Source organism: Vigna umbellata, chromosome 11 (assembly GCF_029865625.1).
Source record: "Vigna umbellata cultivar VRB3 chromosome 11, Vumbellata_1.0, whole genome shotgun sequence".
NCBI classification, from domain to species: domain Eukaryota; kingdom Viridiplantae; phylum Streptophyta; class Magnoliopsida; order Fabales; family Fabaceae; genus Vigna; species Vigna umbellata.
The window spans coordinates 2,147,025-2,167,556 of record NC_142175.1 but is presented as its reverse complement, the minus strand read 5'-3'; the positions used below and the strand labels follow the sequence as shown (position 1 = coordinate 2,167,556).

At 33.4% G+C, this 20,532-nt stretch overlaps 2 protein-coding genes across 2 annotated transcripts; both read right to left on the bottom strand.

The window, feature by feature from the left end:
* Positions 1-7,382: 7,382 nt before the first annotated feature.
* On the bottom strand, positions 7,383-10,775 carry LOC148190742 (uncharacterized). The gene is made up of 4 exons (XM_088101742.1): positions 10,613-10,775; positions 9,886-9,929; positions 8,353-9,664; positions 7,383-8,053 (listed from the first exon to the last, which is right to left on the bottom strand). The coding sequence occupies exons 1-4, from the start codon at positions 10,773-10,775 to the stop codon at positions 7,383-7,385; spliced, it is 2,190 nt and encodes a 729-aa protein (XP_087957868.1).
* A 3,925-nt stretch (positions 10,776-14,700) lies between these two features.
* Positions 14,701-20,270, bottom strand: LOC148190741 (cytochrome P450 monooxygenase 76AD131-like). The gene is made up of 2 exons (XM_088101677.1): positions 19,348-20,270; positions 14,701-15,415 (listed from the first exon to the last, which is right to left on the bottom strand). The coding sequence occupies exons 1-2, from the start codon at positions 20,233-20,235 to the stop codon at positions 14,813-14,815; spliced, it is 1,491 nt and encodes a 496-aa protein (XP_087957803.1). The 5' UTR covers positions 20,236-20,270; the 3' UTR covers positions 14,701-14,812.
* Positions 20,271-20,532: the final 262 nt, after the last annotated feature.

The window sequence follows — 20,532 nt, the reverse complement described above, 5'->3', positions numbered from 1 at the left end:
CTAGGACATGCAGGCTTTTATAGGCGATTCATTCAGAATTTTAGCAACATAGCCTTGCCACTGTCTAGACTCCTTCAAAAGGATTCAATCTTTGAATTTGATGAGGTTTGCAAGGGAGCCTTTGATGAGCTGAAAAGGAAACTCACCACTGCACCAATTCTTCAACCTCCAAACTGGGAATTACCTTTTGAATTGATGTGCGATGCTTCAGACTTTGCATTGGGAGCTATGCTGTCCCAGAAAAAAGAAAAGATCCCTCATGTCATTGCATATGCGTCTAGGACCCTTGATGCTGCCCAGAAAAATTATACCACCACAGAAAAGGAGTTGCTGGCAATCATTTTTGCTTTGGAGAAGTATAGGCCATATTTGCTGGGATCAAAAACTGTGGTTCACACAGACCACTCAGCCTTGAGATTTTTAATGAAGAAAGCTGATTCAAAACCCAGAATCAGCCACAACATTACAACCAAGCTTCCAACTCACAAAATTCAGGATGGAGGAATATGATGAACCCAAGATACGAAGCTCCTCCATACAATCAGCAGAGTGGACATCAGTCAAATGGGCTGATGCAGAGCATGAATCAGTATGCACAGCAGAATAGGCAGAATGCATCATTTTATGGAGGGCAGAACCAGCAGTATAGGCAGAACCAGTCACAAATGCAGCCTAGGATGGACCCCACTCTGGAGGCAACCATTCAGGATATGAAGATGCAGATTGGGCAGTTGGCTCATGCTGTAAATGAACTGGTGAATCAGAAGGCTGGAGGCATTCCTGCTCAGCCAGTGGTGAACCCAAAAGAAGCACCAACCAACACATAGAACTTCAACGAATAAGCTTTCTTTTCTTGTTTTTCATTTTCAGTTTCTATTACTGTCACGTACATTCTTTGTTCCGGTTGTGCCATTAATTTTTGCATCTATCCACTAGTATCTGTTTTGTGCATATCTGTTATGTTTCTGCTGATTAGGAACCTTACCCATTCACACATTGAGGGCAATGTGCCTCTTAAGTGTGGGGGTGGGAAGGTATAGGTTGAAGTTTTTTTTTTTTTTTTGATGTAAATAACCCTGTTTAGTATTAGTTTTAGTAATAAAATAGGGGTAAATTTTTTTTTTTCTGAGCTGTTTTTCTTTAACTTAGGTCTGGTTTAGTTTTAAATACCTAGAGTAGTTTCCCATTCTTGTTTTAGTCTGTAAATACCTATTTTTCTTACTGATCTGTTTTAGTTTAGTTTTTAGCTTTGTTGATAATAGTTCTTAGGTTTTTACAGTTCATTCATTTTCTGGTTTATGTTGTTTTAGCTTAGGTTCTTTTACTGTTTTTTTTTTTTTTTTTTTTTTTTTAATCTGTTTTGGAACTTCTTTTAGGTCCCTTTTCTTTTCTTTTTTCTATTATTTTCTCTTCCTTATGTTAGTTACTTGTTCTGTTTTAAGCTCTTGATTAGTTTCATGCTTTGTTTCAAGTTTTAATTAGAATTCTTTTCATAATTAGGTTCTATTTTCTTTCTGCTACTGTTTTTAAAATTTTTTTTTTCTGAATCTGTTTAGCTTTTTCCTTTTCAATTCTTTGGTTAATCTGTCCTTGTTTAGATAGCTAATAGGAATAGTTTAGGTTTATCTTCTGTCAATATATTCGGTAGTTTAGGGCTGATTCCAGGTTCCTTTTATTTCTCTAACCTTTGTTTCTATTCTTTTAGATTCTGTTTTATGCTTATCTTCATTCTTTGGTGATGTCATTCAAATTTTAGCTTTATTTCCTTAGATTAGAATTGTCAAGAGTAGACTTAGCTTTGGATTTGGGCAGAAATAGTTCTAGCATTAATTTTTACAGTCTTTAGTTCATTTCAATTCAGTAGTTTTTGCATATGATGAGTAGCAAGTCAGTTTTAACAAATTTTAAACCCTTGAGAGATTTTGGGCCAGTTTTTGTCTTTCTTGTGTGATAACATGCATGTTTAATTGTCATTCTGATTTTGCATTGATTCTTTGTGATGTGCTTGCTCTTGGTAACTTTAAATATGATCTAGGCATCCTTCATTTTTCCAGTTTAGCTTATCCATTTCATTCCTTACCATTGCACCTTATATTGAGCCTTAGCCTCTTTTCTTTGCTTTCCATCCATTTCAAGCCATTTCCCTCAACCAATCATTCCTCAGAGACTTGTGAGATGTAGGGAGAATACTAGAACTTGGTGAGTGCATGAAAAAGAGTGAGGCCAGAAGTGAAAAAGAAAAAAAAATGTGTTGAAAAAAAAAAAAAAAAAAAAATCTGGTTTGGTTGAAAAAGAAAGAAACAGGTCTGGAAATGAGAAAAATCAGAAAAAGAAATTGAAGAAGAGACCTGAAATGAATGAAATAGAAAGAGAACCAGAGAAAAAGAAAGAAAAAAAAAAATCATCTGGCCAAAGTTTGAGAAAAAGAGTATGTCCTGAGTTCTAGTTTTATCCCTTTTTCTTCACATTTCTCTACTCATTTCAGTTCTCATTCTTTTCTGTTTTTCCATTTCATTCCATGAACATTACAAGCCAATTAAAGACCTATTGATTTAGAGAAGCCTTGAGTCAAGCACTGTCATTTAGAGTCTTTTCAAAGTTGTGAATGGTAGTTGGCATGACATGATTGAGTGAAACAGGATTGTCCCTAAACACTTGAGTGATTTGAGTGCATACACTACATCCTGTGAGGTTGAGACTGACTGCTATTTTTCCATATGTTTGCTTTGCTGATTTTGATTGGATTAAGCTGTTATAATGCTTGCTGGGATTGCTGAAGTTTGAATCTTAAGTTGAGAATTCTTTTGGTGCAATTCTGATTTGATGAAATAGCTAGAATTGGTTTGATTTTGCAGGTTTGAATAAGCTGAAATAGGATTTAGAAGTTTCTTCTTGTGTGTCTTTAGTCTTTTCTTTTTAGATAGAGTCTCTTGCTTTTGCCTTTTCTTTTTAGTTTGTCCCTGCCCAGGAGGGCAGTTGTCAAAGTGTGGGGGTGTGATAACTCTCAGTATTTGCATATTTTTCTAGATTAAAACTCTTTTATTAAGATTCTTTAGCTTTTAATTCTTTAGAAATAGAATAGATTAGTTTAAATAACTAGAAATAGCTTTTAAATAAAAATTTGGTTAATTTTCTCTTTTTAGGCAAATAAAATAGGTTTTTAAGTAATTAGATTTTTTTTTTAGAAAAATATTTTAGAAAACAAACTAAAAACAGTTTTTAGAATAGGTTATATTTTTAGTAATTTTTGTGTTAGCTCTCTAATTCATTTTTTATATTGTAGGTTGTTTTGGGCTGAAGTACATTGGGCCATTGGCTGATTAATTGGGCTGGTCTGCCTGCACTGGAAATCTGCTGTGCTTCAACAATTTATTTGGCTGATTCTGATTGAAATGTGGAGAGTGGGCCGGTGCTTGGAGCTGATTGTATCAGAAGAGTTGGGGCGCTGGATTGGGCTTGCGTCTTGGTTGGACGGCGTCGTTTCAAGGATGGAATGCATTGCTACACTGGTGCTGCTACACTTAGCATTTCTTTTGCTTCTGACGCTGCTGGAAGAATGAATTGGGCTGGATGTTACGCTAAATTGGGTTGTTGGTGAAATTACCTGGACTTGCACTTTAGTGAAACGGTGAGTTTTGAGCATCTGCAGTTTTTGGGGTCCAATGTTCGACACTCATTTAGGAGAAAAGAATTCCCTCAAGCACTTTCATTTGGAGAAAACTCAAAGCTAGGGCAGAGCGAGTGTTGAAGAGAGGAGCGCGTCACTAACCTGCCCGGACAAGCTGACCGGAGTAACTGGCAAGTGACCGGAAGAGGAGCTGAAGCGGTAGAGAGGTTGGAGATGATCAGAGGGCTGGATATCAAAGTAGATAAAGAAAGGTGATCGTTCGATTAGAAGCTGGAAGCGTCGAAATCAAGTTTCTTTCTTTACTTTTCCTCTCTCTTTTCTCTTTTAGTTTTCTGACCCTATAAAAAGGGCTTTCACCTTGTAAATAGGATACTTCATATACTTTTACACACTTTGAGATACTCTCTGTTCATAGTTCTAAGCTCTTTAGGTTAGGGTTTCTTTCCGCTTTCGTAGAAGTAGAGTTCTCGACTTTTGGATTTCGTTGAGACGATCGCGAGGGTGACAGGCCGCGAGAGTCTTGGTGATTTCCGGTAGTTTGTAAAATTTTCTTTTCATGTTAATAAAGTTGAGTTTTGTGTTCTTGTTCTGTTCTCGTTTATGTTTCGATATTGTTCTTTGTTTTTGATTTCTGTACTTGTTATGTGTTGAGAAAATGCTTTGGATTCTGTAACTCTGCAATTCTATGGTTCCGTTTGGAATTAAATGTCTCCGTAGTGAGCATTCTTCATCGAGATGTCTTCTTGAGACAGAGAACAGTCCAATGCATAAACATTGATTCAAATATGTGTTTCTTGAATTTGTTTGTGAATTTTAGATTGATGAATAGGTTACTGAACATTGATTGGATAAATTAGTGGAAAGAGCCAAATTTAAAGTTCTGAAACATGACTTAGAATATCCTGGATTGGAATTCATATTATCAGGATGTCTTCCTGAGAGCTCTAAGCACTCTTTTATTCAGTTCAATGTGCAATACACCTATGAATTCAATTCTGTTTTTTTAATGTGATATTGCTTTTGATTAGTTAGAATTTAGGTACTGTTCTTGATTTGTTTCAATTCTAAATTCTGTTATTGATTGATTTATGGTGATATATAGATTAGGATAGAGTGATCTGTATTGCATTTTATTTCTTACTTTGATTTTTGTTTTCCTATGAATAGACTAGGTTTAGTAGATTAGATGTTGAACTGTCTACTCTTAGAATCTTGTTCAGTTTTAGTTTTAGTTTCCTTGTGCTGTTAACTGTTAGCATTCACAGGTTAGTTTTAATTGCATTCATTTCTCATTTTAGTTTAGGTTCTGTTCTGTTATACATAGATTCTATAGTTTAGTTTAGGTTTTATTTTCTTGCATTTTATTTTTCTTCTTTTCTTTTTAAAACAATTTTCGTTTCTTTACTGTTTTCTTTTAAATTTTCTTTGTTTTAATTTCTTTCCCCACCTTGCATTAGTAGTTAATAATTAGTTAGTAAATAAAATACAAGAATTAATTCTACACTTTAAGCTTAATTTTAGCCGAGTCTTTGGATTGATACCTAGGTTGTCCCTATACTTCATTAGTGGGGAAACTTAGTTTGTTCTGGTTTTAGGCGACAAAAATCAGTTTAACAACCCACAACTCTACTAGCCAATCATTCAAATTCAGTAAGGTAATCATTAACCGTACCGCTTTGTGTGAGCTTGAACAGAAGGCCACGAGGATCCTCATAGTAAGAAGGAGCAAAACGAGTTTCCAGGGCTTGAAGGAAATTGTGCCAAGACGGAATCAGGCCATTTTTGTGAACCCACTGGAACCAGCTGAGGGCGGCGCCGTCCATGTAGAAGGAAGCCACTTTGAGTCGATCCTCTTCGGGCGTAGAGTGATACTCAAAGAATTGGGTGATCTTGAAGATCCAACCGGTAGCATCATGACCATCAAACCGGGGAACCTCGAGCTTCATGTGAGGTTTGAAGGAAGTTGAAGATGGTGAGGATGGGGATTGGGTTTGAGGGTTGATGATGTCGGTCTGGGAGAGGTGAGCAATGATGGAGTCGAGCTTGGTGTTGAGTTCATTTTGGGAGGTGGTGAGGACGGACTGATTTTGGGTGAGGCGGAGAATTGCATCGTCAATGGTTTTAGAGCGTGTGTTGTGTTCGGCCATGGGAAGAGGAGCAATGAAAGCACCAAATTGATAGGTATAAGTTGCCTTGATTTCGAGGATCAATGAGCCTCCTAGAATTAACAGAGAAAGATGATGAAAATTCTTCTTCTTTCTATTCATTTCAAGTTTGGGTATTTAACAATGTTCACGTTACCAATGATTGGCTACCCGTGAATTGTGGAAACAGAAAACATCAATAACAGAAAGTACAGCTTAGCAAATATAGTGAATACTGACAAAATAGAAAATACTAGAAATCTTTCTACTTGGTGATGTAGTCCTGGAGATAATTTGGCATATTGTGCTCCCTACTAGGCCTCTCTCTCATATTTCCTCTGTTGTCATTGCTAGGCCCATTCAACACATCAGAATTTGGGCCAGAGCCTATATTGCTATCAAGGAGCTCCACCGCGAAGGGATAAACAATGGAAGGGATAAGATTTCTTTTGGAACCAAGGTCGCTGGTTTGACTCCAACAGACTCATGAGCCACACCTTTATAAATAGCATGGTTACTACACACAGAGATCTAAGAGAGTTCAGCTTGAGTGAGGCAAAAACAAAGAGTTTAGCTCGAACGCAGTAATCACTGCTTACCTTCGACGAACAATAAGACACCTCAACGAATAATAAGATTCCTCGACGCGTCCATTGGACCAGTAGGGACCTTCAACGAAAAATAAGACGCCTCGACACCTTGCTCAGCCCACAAATGTAGCCTCGATGCCTCGTTCCCTTGCTCGAATGCAGTAATCTCAAAGAACTTTAAATGGTGCGGGGAAGGGGTTTGAGGAAAAATGACAAAGTTAGATGTAGAAGATGTTAGGCGCCGAGAGGGAGGGAATTAGGGTTTGGTGAAAGATTACATTAGATGTAGAACGAAATTAGGAGCGGGGTAGGGAACTGCGTATTAGAGAAATATTTAGGGATTACCTGTTGTTGATTAAAGAACCGCCGAAAAATTATTCTAAAAATAAAAAAAATATATTTTAGGTGTGGTTATTCTTAAAAATTGTCAGAAAATTTTAAAAATAAAAAAATAAATAAAGTAACAAAGTTTTAGTCATAAACTGGCAAAAATTATTCCCAATTTTTAAAACTGTCAGAAAATAATCCTTCCTAAAATGTATTATTTTTGTAATGATAAAATTGAAGGTTTAATTAATTAATCTATTTAAACATGTGATCAATTTTGGATTAATTAAAATAAAAGCTAAATTTTAAGTTTTGTATTTATAGAAAGGAATTAAAGTTTAGGGGATTAAATCAATTTCTTTTTCTAAAACATAATATAGGCACTGTTATTAGGATTAGTTAATTGTTTGATACCGTTGATAACTCATACAAACGAACTATGGTTATAAAAGAAGTAAATTTTTGTATTTTAAAAAAAAAAGGTTAAAAATAGTAAAGGTAATGTGAAATGGGTATAAAAAAAATTGGATTATAAAATACCATTTTCCTATCCAAATTCAAACTATAGTGAATAAGTTAAACTTTTCCCCTTGAATCGTGATAGAGTTCCCAAACTACGGATACATTTCCTTCTAAATAAGATTACAAAGGATGACACTAAGAAAATGCACACTATTTAGTAACTTAACTTCCTTAAATGCATGCTAACTCACATGATATTTCCTCCAGAAGATCATGTAAAATAAAGTCTTCAAGCTCCAAACTGACACACTGTGCATACAATTTAGGGTTCACCCACCCATCACGCCTTTCTAGATCACGACTTACATGGTCATCTATGGTTAGCCCAGTTTTGGATCTGAGACACAAGGACTTGTTCATATGAATCCACACTTGATGAAGAGTGTGACACCCTTTTGGCATTGGATGAGAAGATGAAAAAGGTATGGAACAGCAGCAGTGACACCTCCCAGAAAGTTCCAACAATGTCTCATTGATTAGGTCAAACAACACATGGTGATTGCACTGGCCACTGCCACCATAAGTGCAGAAATCAAGGTCATTCTCCATTTCTTCATAGAGTAGTGGATCAACTGGGTGGTCACTTGAATGCCATGAAGAAAGGCAGTCTTTACCAGTCAGTCCAGATATCTCAAGTACAAATTTCACGTAGTTAAACTCAGCTTTGTCTTTGATGGGGATATGGGAAAAAGTAATGTCATAGTTCAAGTTCCTGCTTTGAATCTCCACTTTTTGAGCATTCTCTATGGTGTCTTGCACTTTGAGTGAATCCATGGTAGCCTCTTGTTGCTCAATAATGTTTTCTAGCTCAATGCCAGGTTCTGTAATCAATTTTGAATCCACTGAAATCACGAATGCAACTCAGTATGCTGCAACTAACACTATTGAAGATTTAACATGCAGATAATGAGATATATCATATCAAACTGACCAACATTTTGCGAAGGAAATATATATATATATATATATATATATATATATATATATAATGCATTTATATAAAATTGATATATAGTATACGAAATATAATTCAAACTCTTTCTTTTCTATCTTATGGGTTATGAAAATGTATTTTAACCACAACGCGATTTAAGAGAGTAGCATATATTAAGAAACAAATAATTGAGTGAGAAAGGGAAACCTGATTCTTCTATTGCAGTCATGTTTTCTTTTATCGGCTCAATCATTTGTTGGTCATCAGAGGTGTCACCACTTTTAAAACAACTATGTCCAAAATCATCAGTTGCCACACCAGCCTTGCCATTAATCTCACTGCTGCACTCTGATCCTTGTTCAAAAATATTACTAATCTCTTGATCATTTTCATCCACACTGTCAGGGTGTTTCTGAATCAAATCTTCTACAGGTGTCTCTGATTGAAGCCGAATTTTTGAATGTAAATTAATGCCAGGCCTCTTTTTGTGATTGAAAATGTTCTCTGAACTCAATGTTCCATCCCCAGAAGCTACTTTTGGCTTTGGCTCAGTCACAGATGAAATATCAGGGAAGTCCCTATTTTGATAAGGATAGGACAAGGCATTGAGATCAGGCAATGAAAGCATCCTTTGTACCAGCATCTTCAATGGTGAATGTCCCTTTTCTGTTCTTAATTTTAGCTGCTTGGATTGGAGGCGAATTTTTTCTGAATTAAAGCCCTTCTCATGGGAGCGAAAATAATTGTCTAGTGGTTCTTCAAGAGACAATTTTCTTCTAATGATGTTCCAGTGATGCTTGGCAAATGAACTAGTAACACGATCACTCTCATTATATTTTCCATGACAATTTTCACCTTCTCTACCATCATTAGAATCTGTCATTTTCTTAAAAACTTCTTTCTTCAAATCATTCGATATCCCATGGCCTTGAGGAAGTTTGTCAATAATAGCATCCATAGCTACTCGAAGCTTTTCTTTTCTACTTTCTCCTATAACATGCTTTATTTTCTGTTTCAGATTCTTAAAATGTTTGATTTCGGTGACACTTTGATCCTGAGATGAAGAACTAGTAACATCTCTTGTAATCATTGCTTCATTTACATTGAAACATTGAGACAAGGACCTTAGGTAAAACTTTTTTGAGGATTCAAATTGACCTGACTTTGGTGTTTTGCTTTCAAAACATAATTTTCCTTTCCTTTCCGGTGAAAAAGCGTTCCCTGCAGCCCCAAAGCTTTCTCTCTTTGATGAGGGGTCAGGTAGAGGAAATGACACAGACCTAGTTAACTTCGTTTTTGTGGCATACACATGTTGTTTATGAAGGTGATAGACCAAAGGAGAGACAGGATCTTGCACAAATGTTGTTAACAAGTTGTCGTTCATGCTTATTGCAGAAGTAGGACAGGTTGAACTTCTATGATGTCTGCTCCTCTTTTTTGACATCTCTTTCCATACAATTAACTTTCTTCTTAGAGAGTCTTTTACCACTGAAGAACATGGTGTCATCCTTTTCTCAACCTGCAAGCTTCAAATTAGATACAACATTTTATTTATTGTTAAATATGAATTGATAAATATATCTTTTAATTTGCAATCCATGTTTACTCTTTCAATCGTCATAAAGATAAACATCATAGATAAACAATATTTAAAATTTTTGCTTCTTTTAATTCAACATATTAATGTTAAGAGTGACATGGAACAAGGAGAAAAGAAATAACTAGAAGGGGAGAACTTACACTTGAGTTTCTTGTTACATGGTTGAGTCCCTTCTTTCTATCAGCTGAGAATATAGGTGAATTGCTTGCATGAGATTAGGAGCTAATTCTTTAAATTTTAGAAGGCAATAACATCTTTGAGACATATTTAATCCTTAGATAATGCATAAAATTTACTAAATAATGTTAACACTAAAGTTCATTTAATTTATTCCTTAAAAAATAGGAAAAAAGGTCCTTCTAGTATAAAAATATTTAGATTTAATATCCTAAATAATTTATATAAAATGAGCTTAACATACCATGCATAGAAAATAGAAAATATCTTTAAGACAAACAAATTGATTTCAATTACTTTTGAATGGGAATTTGTGATAATGTAAGAATTCATTCGATTATTTCTGATGTTTTAATATATCCTAAACGATTTATACAATGAGCTTAACATGGCAGAAAAAGAAAACATTGATCAGATTTTTTAGACAAACAGTTGATTTTAACTAAATATAAATGGGGATTTTCAATAATGTAAGAATTCCTTTCCTATTTTCTAAAGCTTTTGATCAAAACTACAAGAAAACTTATTTTGCTCAACAAATTTCATTTATGAATTTGTCAAGTATAAGCCATTGTTCTCCTAACAATTGCCTACAGCACTAAAATTCAGGCCATTTTTTACTTCAACCATTGATGATAAACAAAAAGATAAAGAAGAAAACTTGTACAAAGACGAGGAAAATGCACTAACCAGAATAATTTCTTTCATCACCACCCCTCTTGTATGTAAGTCTGTCAAAGAAATGACTCAACAGGGGATGATACTTAATAACATGAAATAGGGACTTTTTGCATTCTGGGTTATGATTGACCCATAACGATTCGGAATCTTTATCTTTCATCTTCCTTCCCATGGCTGGCAAAATTTACCTTTTAAACAAGCTTGATTTAGAAATAATATGCATTTTGTTGTAACAAGCTTGTCAAACCTGGCACAAGTTAAATAAAATATCAAACGCATGTGCATGAGGAATTTTGTAAGTGTAACAATTATCCAATCAGCTTATAAATCTTCTTAATTATCTCGTGGTTTTCAATAAAGAAATTGCTTTGTAAGTTTTTTGCAAGATTCACAGAAACATGTTACGAAAAACATGAACAATTGCTCAAAATCAAAAAGACGGTTAAGCGGTAAAATATGTCAAGAAAATTACCTAAGGCTTCAAAATTAGAATATTCTTGGTGAACAAGAGAAGAAGAAAAGGTTCAAGAATGGTTGTAAATATATCTATCTTTTCATAAAAATTTAACACCAAGAAAAGATTTATGTGCAAAAGAAGTTCTTTCTCAAATCTTGTCAACGATGGGGATGTGACTAAACGAAGAATATTTCCTTTCCACTTTTCTAGGATTCCTTATGGCTGACAAAATGCTACAATATTAAAAAAAGTAAAGTTAAAATAAATTATGTTTTTTATTCCTTATTAAAAAATAGGAAATAATTGTTACATGAGTTTGCTTCTTTGTGTTAATTTCAATATTAATATATATATGAGTTAAATATACTTTTTTTTCTCAAATAGTTAATTAAAATTGTATTTCATCCTTAAATCAAATTATGTACAAATTTTGGTTTTACCTTTTATAAAACAGTAGTCCTTGATAGTAAACAACGTCTAAGTTTTTCATTTACTTGATAAATGATGTTTTATTGTGATTCTAATAAAACATTCACGTATATAATTGGATTTTATTTTTTCTTGTAATTACATGTCCGATTGTATATGATTAGATTAAACATACACATAACTTTAGTGATGGTGGACCTAGAGGTGATGGTTATAGGAGAGGCCTTGGAAGTAGTGAGGTTAGTGGAGGTTAGGCCTGGAAATGATGAACTTAGTTGTGATGGACCAAGACTTGGAGCTTATGATGGCGGGATTATAGGTGACAAACTTAATTATGGTGGGACTTAGAGGTAGGAGTGATGGTAGGACTTAGAGGGAGGGCCTAGAAGTGATGAGCTTGGTGGTCATGGACTTTGAGGTGGTGGTTATGGGACAATCCTGGCAATGGTTACAACTTTCACACGATTAACCATTTTTGAATTTCACCATCCATTAGATGTGATCATAAATGGGTCAAGACCTAAAGAAAACATGAAGAAATACAAATAGTAGAATGAGTTTTATGGCTTGTATTTTGGCCTTTTAGTTTTTTTCTTATAATTTGGTTGTTGAGAAGCTTATATATTCATATTTTCTTTAAAGTACAAGCAATCTGGAACTTCACATAGTTTGGACAATTCTGACAATGGATACAAATAGTAGAATGGGTTTTATGGCTTGTATTTTGGCCTTTAGTAGTATAGGTTTTTTATAGGCTTATATTTTGACTTTTTAGTTTTTTTCTTATAGTTTGGTTGTAGAGAAGCTTATATATCCATATTTTCTTTAAAGTGCAAGTAATGTGGGACTTTACATGGTTTGGACTTAAAAGAAAGAAAAATAAATAAGTCTTTTTCCTTTAGTTGCTCTTAATACAAGTTATCTTTTGTATAGTTTTAGTTTTAATCTTTAGGCTAGTTAGGTAGCTTATATACCTTTAGGATGATGTAGAATAAAGATACGTGGGACCTAAACCAGCCTTGAATGCTATTGTCCAAACTTTTAGGCCTCAAAGTCCCGCAACCCTTAGTTTACTCAACCTACTTCCTCTCCTACAACTATATAAGCAACCTAAGGTCTCCTTTATAACACACACCTTTCATTGAATGAAATTAAGAGTTATTTGCATTAAATTACATTTTTTCTTTAAGTTAGAATCTATCTATTAGTTTGATTTTGGGTTTTATCTTGTGAAGAACAAGTGATGATCCTTCTTGGCACTTTTCTTGGATCGTTCCAAGTGACGTGGCTTAATTCTCCTAAGTTTTCTTTCATTTCTCTCTTTCATTTTAGTCTTTTAATTCCATTTCTAATTGTTCTTGTTTAGTTCTTAGTTTTCTTTTCTATCTAGACATGTTTTTTCATATCATATGGTATGTAGGGCCTTAGGTTTGATCTTTGTAGGAATGCATGCTAGGTAGCAAATGTTTTTTTTCTCTTTAGTGCCCAGTGCTAGTAGCCAGCGCCTAGTGCGCGTGTCTTTCCTTTTCTTGCTTGATCAAGCGTTTTTTGAGTTTTTGTTAAGAGGTGCTTTTCCAAGCTGTGTTGATTTGTAAGGAACACTTTCCAGTGCTTTAATCCCCCTCATTTCACTCCTTCAAAGTGATCATGTGGTGTTAATTCAGTCAATACTAGCACATTTTGCATTGTTGTTTCTGTTTCCAATGCTTATTCCTAATTTGTTTGATGAATGTGTTTGTTGTTTGTGTTGTTTCTACATCGCTTGAATATGCTGGATGTTGTTCAAAATCGACACACCCTCTAGGTTGATCTAAAGGCATCAAATCGGTGCTTAAACGTGGTTAAATAGCTACTATCCAAAGTCTCAATCTATTTCTTCAAACACAAGCAAGCATAAGCTATTAGAAGTCTTCAACAAGTAGGCTTCTAAATTTTTTTTATTTGTTTTTACAGTTATTATTTTTTGTCTTAGTTTGTCTGTATTGAGTCTTTATTCATTGTTTAGCATTTGATTTGAGTCATATATGATTCCCCTTTAGGAGTTTTCTAGAAAATTTTCTTGAATTGCACTTGCTGGAGTCACTTGCATCATTGATTGTTGAATGCTGAATTGAGATGGATCAAATTAGGATTTAAGTGTGTATGCTTTGCTTGTTATATTCTGCACTAGTAGAAGTACTCCTCAAACAAAAAATTCACTTTGATCAAACACACATACACATCTTTACTTGTCTTGGGCAAATATGGAAAAAATTGTTGCATCTTTCAACGACATCAAAAGTTCACGTCAAATGCATGATGTTTTCTTATTGCCGAGACTACCTTATAGTCTGATGTGTGTTTGACATATTGGTTTGAAGCATACAAAATTATTTCCACTCATTTTTAGATCTTGCTCTTTATGTAAGCATATAGGTTTTGGTGTAATTGCCTCTTGTTTATTCACTGCAGTTTTTTTCCAGCTGTTCCTTTATCTTGATTCCTACATTTTCCTTGTTGTTTTGTTTCTTTTAGTACTCTAGTTTGGTGCTACTTTTCTATTCAAGCTTTTTCCGCTTTACTAGGTTCCTTTTACATCATTATCTAGTAGTTTTTAATTGATTTTTGACCTCTTGCAGTGTATGTCTCTTGGATTGAATCCTTGTATGTGTTTAGGTTTATTGTATATCCTTTCACTTGTTCTTTTTTCACTGATTTAGTATTTTGAAATCTGACTTCGAGAAACAATTTTATAAGTGGGTTGGAGTGATCCTTCCCTTCCTTTGGGCCAAAACCGTGAGCATTAAATTGGACATGACAAAAGCCTTCAAGCAAATTGATCTTCTCAACCATAAAATGAAGGAGTTTAAGATAAAAGGAAAGAAAAAAAAAATATGAATATTAAGAGCACAAACATTTTATTTATGGCCATAGTAAGACCTGAGGAAAACATTCTAAATAAGTTTGGAGCTTCAAAAATTAATTGTAATAAATATTAATTATTTCTTTGCATGACTTTTAGTGTTATTGTGGTGCATAAAATTAATTGTCCTCTATATATGTTATATCTAATGTGGGGGTATATATATTAAATATTAGTTTTTGCGGTTATATATTAATGAATTGAAATTGGCTAGATGGGTTGGTTTCGTTTGGGTGTGGTAAGAGGTTCTGTTTCGAATCTTGTGCATATCTTCCTTGTTTTTCTTAATTTAATATGGAAAATTCATAATAGATACAATTTAGAATACTTCATTTATAGCGTACTACACGCATCATTCTATGTGTGGAAGTCCGGAGATTGTGCTTGTCAAATTTATACACAAATCTTATTGAACAATTTGTCATTTTCTAATGGGAATTGTCTTCAGAGGCTTGACTTTATGTAAAGTAATGCTGAATTTTTCAGTCATGTCCATGTCCTCTGGTTTTTCCCCTTCTGCTAGCTTCCAATCAAAATGGTACAGAAGTGAAGCCAACATGGTATGAACAATTCTATTAGCCAGTGCAACACCAGGGCACATTCTTCTACCAGACCCAAAAGGAATGAAACCATGATCTTCTCCTTTGAAATCTTCGTTCTCTAAAAATCTTTCAGGTACAAATGAATTTGGGTCTGTCCAAATGCTTGAATCTCGCCCCATGCTCCATACATTAACAAGAACTTGTGCATCTTTGGGAACCTGAAACCCACATATATCTACTTCAGCTACTGATTTGTGAATTAATATTGGGGCTGTTGGGTGCAATCTAAGCGTTTCTTTCACGACGGCTTGTAGGTAAGTGAGCTTAGATATAGTTGAATCTTCAGGTTCAAACCCACTCTCACTAAAAACTTTTTCAAGTTCCCTTTTTGTTTTTGATAGTTTTTCAGGATTGTGTAGCAACTCTGCCATAACCCACTCTATTGTGGCGGATGTGGTGTCTAATCCAGCCACGAATAAGTCCTGCCACAAAATTTATGTTATAATAACAAAGAAAATTTAATACTTTGACACAATTGCATTAATGTGATATTTCAGTTTAGGAAAAAAAAATAAGTAGAAAAAAAAATGATGAGAAGAAAAATAAAAATTAATGAAAAATTGGTAAAAGATATTTTGAAAGTTGTAAATTTGATAAAAAGATAATAATACATAAAACGAGAAGAGAGATGATTAAATATATGAAAAATAGTTCGTTCTATTATTTTTTAAAATTATTTATTTACTAAATTCGTAATGTTAATTCTTAAATTTTACATCTTCCCCTTCTACCTACCAAATAGTTTTAGGTAATATCCTAGTGAATGCATGCATTTCAAACCATAGAACAACATGAAAAGGAAAAGGGAAGCCCAAAGGAAATCTCCTTTCATATATTATTTTTTTCCTTGACTTTGTATTGCACGAAAATATTGTAATACTTATTGTTTGATGTGAACCTGTGCCACGGAAACTAATTTTTTTTTTTTACCTTTACGTGTGTCAATCTTTGTTGGATAAATTTAATAAAATGATGTAATTTTGATTGAGTTTATAAAAGTGGGTAAATTTTGAAGAGAAATACGATAAGAAGATAAATCATATTTCGTGAAATTAATTTTTCTAACTCTTTTTTAATAAATTGTACACTAAACATGTTTTTAATTTTTTAATGAATTTTTTTAGGAAATCATTTGAAATTCTATTTAGGAGCACATTTTCACTTTTTTTTTTAAGATTTTGTTCTCTTTTTTCTTTTTTATTTTGGGTTCGTCCACACTTTTTTGGAAAAACAATTAAATGGATGAAAATGGTGTAACTTTACACTAATTTTATCAAATAGGTTGATTCTAAATATGAATTTTTCCTCGGAACATGTGTCCTGTGCACACAATTTCATATTGAATACATAGAAATTTTGTATACATAAGCCAAATTTAAATTTCAAAATATGATACAAAGAAGTCTAGGAGATTGAAAATGACCTCAATTGTTTTAATTAAGTTTGAAAACACTGAAGTCATCTTATAGATGATGACATTCAAATTTATAAAAAAAATTGTGTAAGGAGTGAACAACTTCAACTTAAAACCAAATCATTGAAATTGTATTGTAAAGGACAAGTTTTATTTGTTTCTAATTAGAAGTCTTGCATTGTGTGTGCGACTTTAGCTCAAAGCACTCCATTTAAATTGTGTTTGTAAAGGATGAGTTTTAATTTTTTTTTTGAAAATTAGAAGTCATGCATGCATGATGTTCATGACTTTAGCTCAAAACCATTGGATTGACATTTATCGAATATGTAAGCATGGTGATGTTCATCAAATCTATAAGTATGGTGAAGCACCTGACAACAATGACAACAAGGGAATTGCTAGGACGAATGTTGTAAGAGAGGTAAACAGTGGGGAGAGAGTTGTCAAAGTCGTTAAAACATATGCAGGGAAGAAGCATGACGAGGTTTGCCCCACATCAAGGACGAAGGGGTTATGAATGGAATTGGCCTTGCACAATTGGTTGGAGAATTCAAGGCCATCAAAAAGATAAATGAGAGGGTGTCAAAGGGGCGTATCTTGTAGTTTGTGGAGATGAACTTGCGAATGTCATCGATGTAGGCACAATATAAGAGAGGCTTCAGGCAGGATCAATACATTTATATGGTTGGATATAAACAAAGTCTCACATCAGATAAAACAAGAGATGAACATGAGTTTATACGTATAAGTTACACATAAGAGACCTTTTGGAGTAGTATTAAAAGTAAATTCGTAAGGGCTTAGCCCAAAACGAACAATATATTATCTAGAGATCTATGTGTATGTGTGTGTCGAATCTTCCTACAAAAAATGGTATCAGAGCTAGGTTGAGGGGAAGATTGTTGGTGTTTAGTCTCTACTATTTTTGTATATCATATTTTGAAATTCAAATTCGTCTTCTATATGTACAACTTCTTTGTTTTTAATACGTGCATGACACACTGTTAGATGATATTTTTTTAAAATTTGTTAATTTGGTAAAATTGCATTATTTCATAAAAGAAAAAAAAAACTCGTGATTAGCCACTTCCTCAATGGGATACTCACAACCCACACAAATATCTTCTAACATGAAAAGTTAGTCTTTGGATTTGAAACGTGGATATGATCTTCCCATTACCAAAACTCACTTAAAAGAGAGTTTTGGGGATTGAGATTTTTGTTTTGACCTCCACTATAGAAGTTTTCTAAAAGGAGTTTTTTCAATAATAGATTAGAGTTAGCCCATAAATTATGAATCAAATTGACAATTCTAATTGCACATCCAAACACTTCAAAGACCAACATTTTTAACCACTTTCATTCCGTTTTTCCACAATCATTTTACCAACGGTTTAACATGATAAACCCGTCAACTACACGGTTCATCCTTCGACAAGTGTATCATTCAAGATTAAGAAAGCTAATCTTAACTAATCTCTCTTCTAACTTATAATATATAGAGCAATTTGGTATTTTTACCCCATATGCCCAAAATCAATGACGTTTTTAAATACAACAAAAACCAAAATCAGAAAATGAAAACAATAATTGAAAGGAAAAAATTAATAAAAAGTAAAATCGTGAATCGAACACGATTTCAAATGACATCAATAAAAAATATAGAAAACTAATAATGTTGTCGGGTGCATGAGTTTAAGAAAAAAAAATCTCAATTCTAAAATTGGGTTTGTAAGTACGATTTCATTAAAAAAAAGAAGCGAGGACTAAAATTCATTCTTGTCTTAAGAAATACATTTTCTTAATTTAAATCGAATGTTTAAACTCGATTAACAATTTTGATAACTGTTTCAAATTTTATCCATTTTCTTGTCAAACTGGAGGGTGTAGTATTTCTGTGTGACGAAAAGACACTTTTAACAATTTATGCGTGATGTGTGTTCAATTAAAGTCCTTGTTAAATCACAATACACCACAAATGTTATTCAAAGATTCACATGTACAGAAATAAGATGATTTATTCTCATGATTGTGTACCTGATTAAGATTTTTATGTAAATAAATTCTTGAAAAAATTAATTGTTTTTAAGTTTTCTCTCTTTTTGTTTTACGATTTGAAATGTATCTTATTGACTGAAATTTATAGACCCAAAACTTAGAAAATATAAGTTGTTTTTACTAGTTTGAAATTTCTTACTCTAATTAAATATATAAGTTTTTCTTCAACTTAGAAACTATTTTTCTTACGTTGATTAAGATAATAATTATCTTACAACTACTTTTGTTTCGAACAAATTATATGCAAAAGTAAAATAAAATTATAACTGTAATATATTATAACAGTATGTATAGATCTATTTCTGAAATGATTTAATTTTCGTAGTTATGCAACACATCCTTACATGCAAATTCAACTAGAGAACTAAAGATTAAATGTATTTTTTACCCTTAAATTATTATAAAATATATGTTTCATATTTTAATTAAATTATAAAATATTTTACTTTTGTATTTTATAAAAGTTATATAGTTCAATATGAAATTTCATTTTTTTTAATAAAAAATATTCTAAATGTTATTTGTTGTGAAAGATATTTTATATTATTTTCATAAAATGTAGGAAAAAATATTTTATAATTTAATATATAAGGAGCACAAATTTTTATGATAGTTTAAATACGAAAAACATATTTAATTTAAGAACCATGATATTTTAACAATTTTTTTAATAATTTTTTGACAATAGATTATGTGTCATTATTTTATTGGTGTGTATATTTAAAACGAATGAATAACAAGTTACCACGTAGATTATTATAAAAAAGTTGTCTAATAAAGTTAACATGTCCTGTGGTTGGCTCATTTATTTATTTATTTTTTAAATAATGTGACATTAATAAGGAAGTGTAGTATGAATTTGGTGTTTTCAGTAATACTCACCAGAAATAGATGCAACACATCATGGCGTGTTAATTCTGAATTTTCCCTTCTGGTGATATCAAGAAACGACTCTAACACATCATTTCCGTCAACGGAATCTACCCTCTGAATTCTTTCTTCAACAATACAATCAAACACATCAAGTAACGTTCGGTAATAGCGTTTCATCCTTCGTCGTGCTCCCTGCGGATCAAGTCTACGAAAAACAGGGTAATAGTCTGCAACATTAGGCTTCGAAGCTTCCGCGAGCACACTAGAAATAACACTTCGAAACTTCTGAGAAACACCAGAACTATAAGAAGCCAAGTCAAGGGAAAAAAGGGTGTTTGATATTGCGTTAAGCACTGTAGTGAACGCAGTCTCACCAATATCAACCGCGCGACCCTTTTCGCAATTTTCTTGCAAGTAATCGAGCAGCTCCTTCATCTTTCTATGGCGTAGAGATTGGGTGGAATCAAGTTGGTGAGTGGAGAAAATTTTGGTGGCACAAACTTTTCTAAGAGTGTTCCATTTTGATGACACAGGGAGGAATACTACAGAAGATTGATCATGTGAAAGTGCTTGAACAGACTCAGGTATGAATCGACTTGCTAAGGCTCGGTCTTTTTTGTGAAGGGCTTCTTTGGCTATATTTGGAGAGGAAATTACCACAGTGGTGATGGTGCCTATTTTAACAGTCATAATAGGTCCATAAGTTTTGGAAAGTTTATGAAGTTCTTGGTGCAGTTTTGATGGCCATAGCTGTAAAATGTTTCCTATGATGGGATAATTGGGAGGACCAGGTGGTAGCTTGCGATATTTGATGTTTTTTCTGCTACGGCTAAAGAAGAAGATATGGATGCATAAGTATGCAAACAAAATCAATTGAATAAATGCTACGTTGTCCATGGCTTATGGCTGTTACATATTGTGGCTTTCATTGCAAAACTAGGGGGTTTATATAGGATAATTTCATTTGCCGACCTCAACTTTGTGGAATTATGGCCACCAGCTTGACGAAAGCAATTTCCAAGCTTGCACTTGGAAAGCAGATGTTCATATTATGATAGAGATTAAATTTGTTTTTCTTTTCCAGCAAACTATTATGTTATGGGCTCATAACCGACCGATCAGTAAAGATGCAAGAGAGCCTCTACGTCATTTTGGGTTTATATGCTACCGATCGGTTAGGACGACATACGACCT

Excerpts from the sequence above, each read along its gene's own strand:
- LOC148190742 (XM_088101742.1), bottom strand. The coding sequence starts at position 10,775 with ATGGGAAGGAAGATGAAAGATAAAGATTCCGAATCGTTATGGGTCAAT. Across the intron at positions 9,930-10,612 it reads TGATGAAAGAAATTATTCTG|CTGATAGAAAGAAGGGACTC; the intron begins GTTAGTGCATTT and ends CTATATTCTCAG. Across the intron at positions 8,054-8,352 it reads GACTGCAATAGAAGAATCAG|TGGATTCAAAATTGATTACA; the intron begins GTTTCCCTTTCT and ends TCGTGATTTCAG.
- LOC148190741 (XM_088101677.1), bottom strand. The coding sequence starts at position 20,235 with ATGGACAACGTAGCATTTATTCAATTGATTTTGTTTGCATACTTATGC. Across the intron at positions 15,416-19,347 it reads ATGTGTTGCATCTATTTCTG|GACTTATTCGTGGCTGGATT; the intron begins GTGAGTATTACT and ends ATTTTGTGGCAG.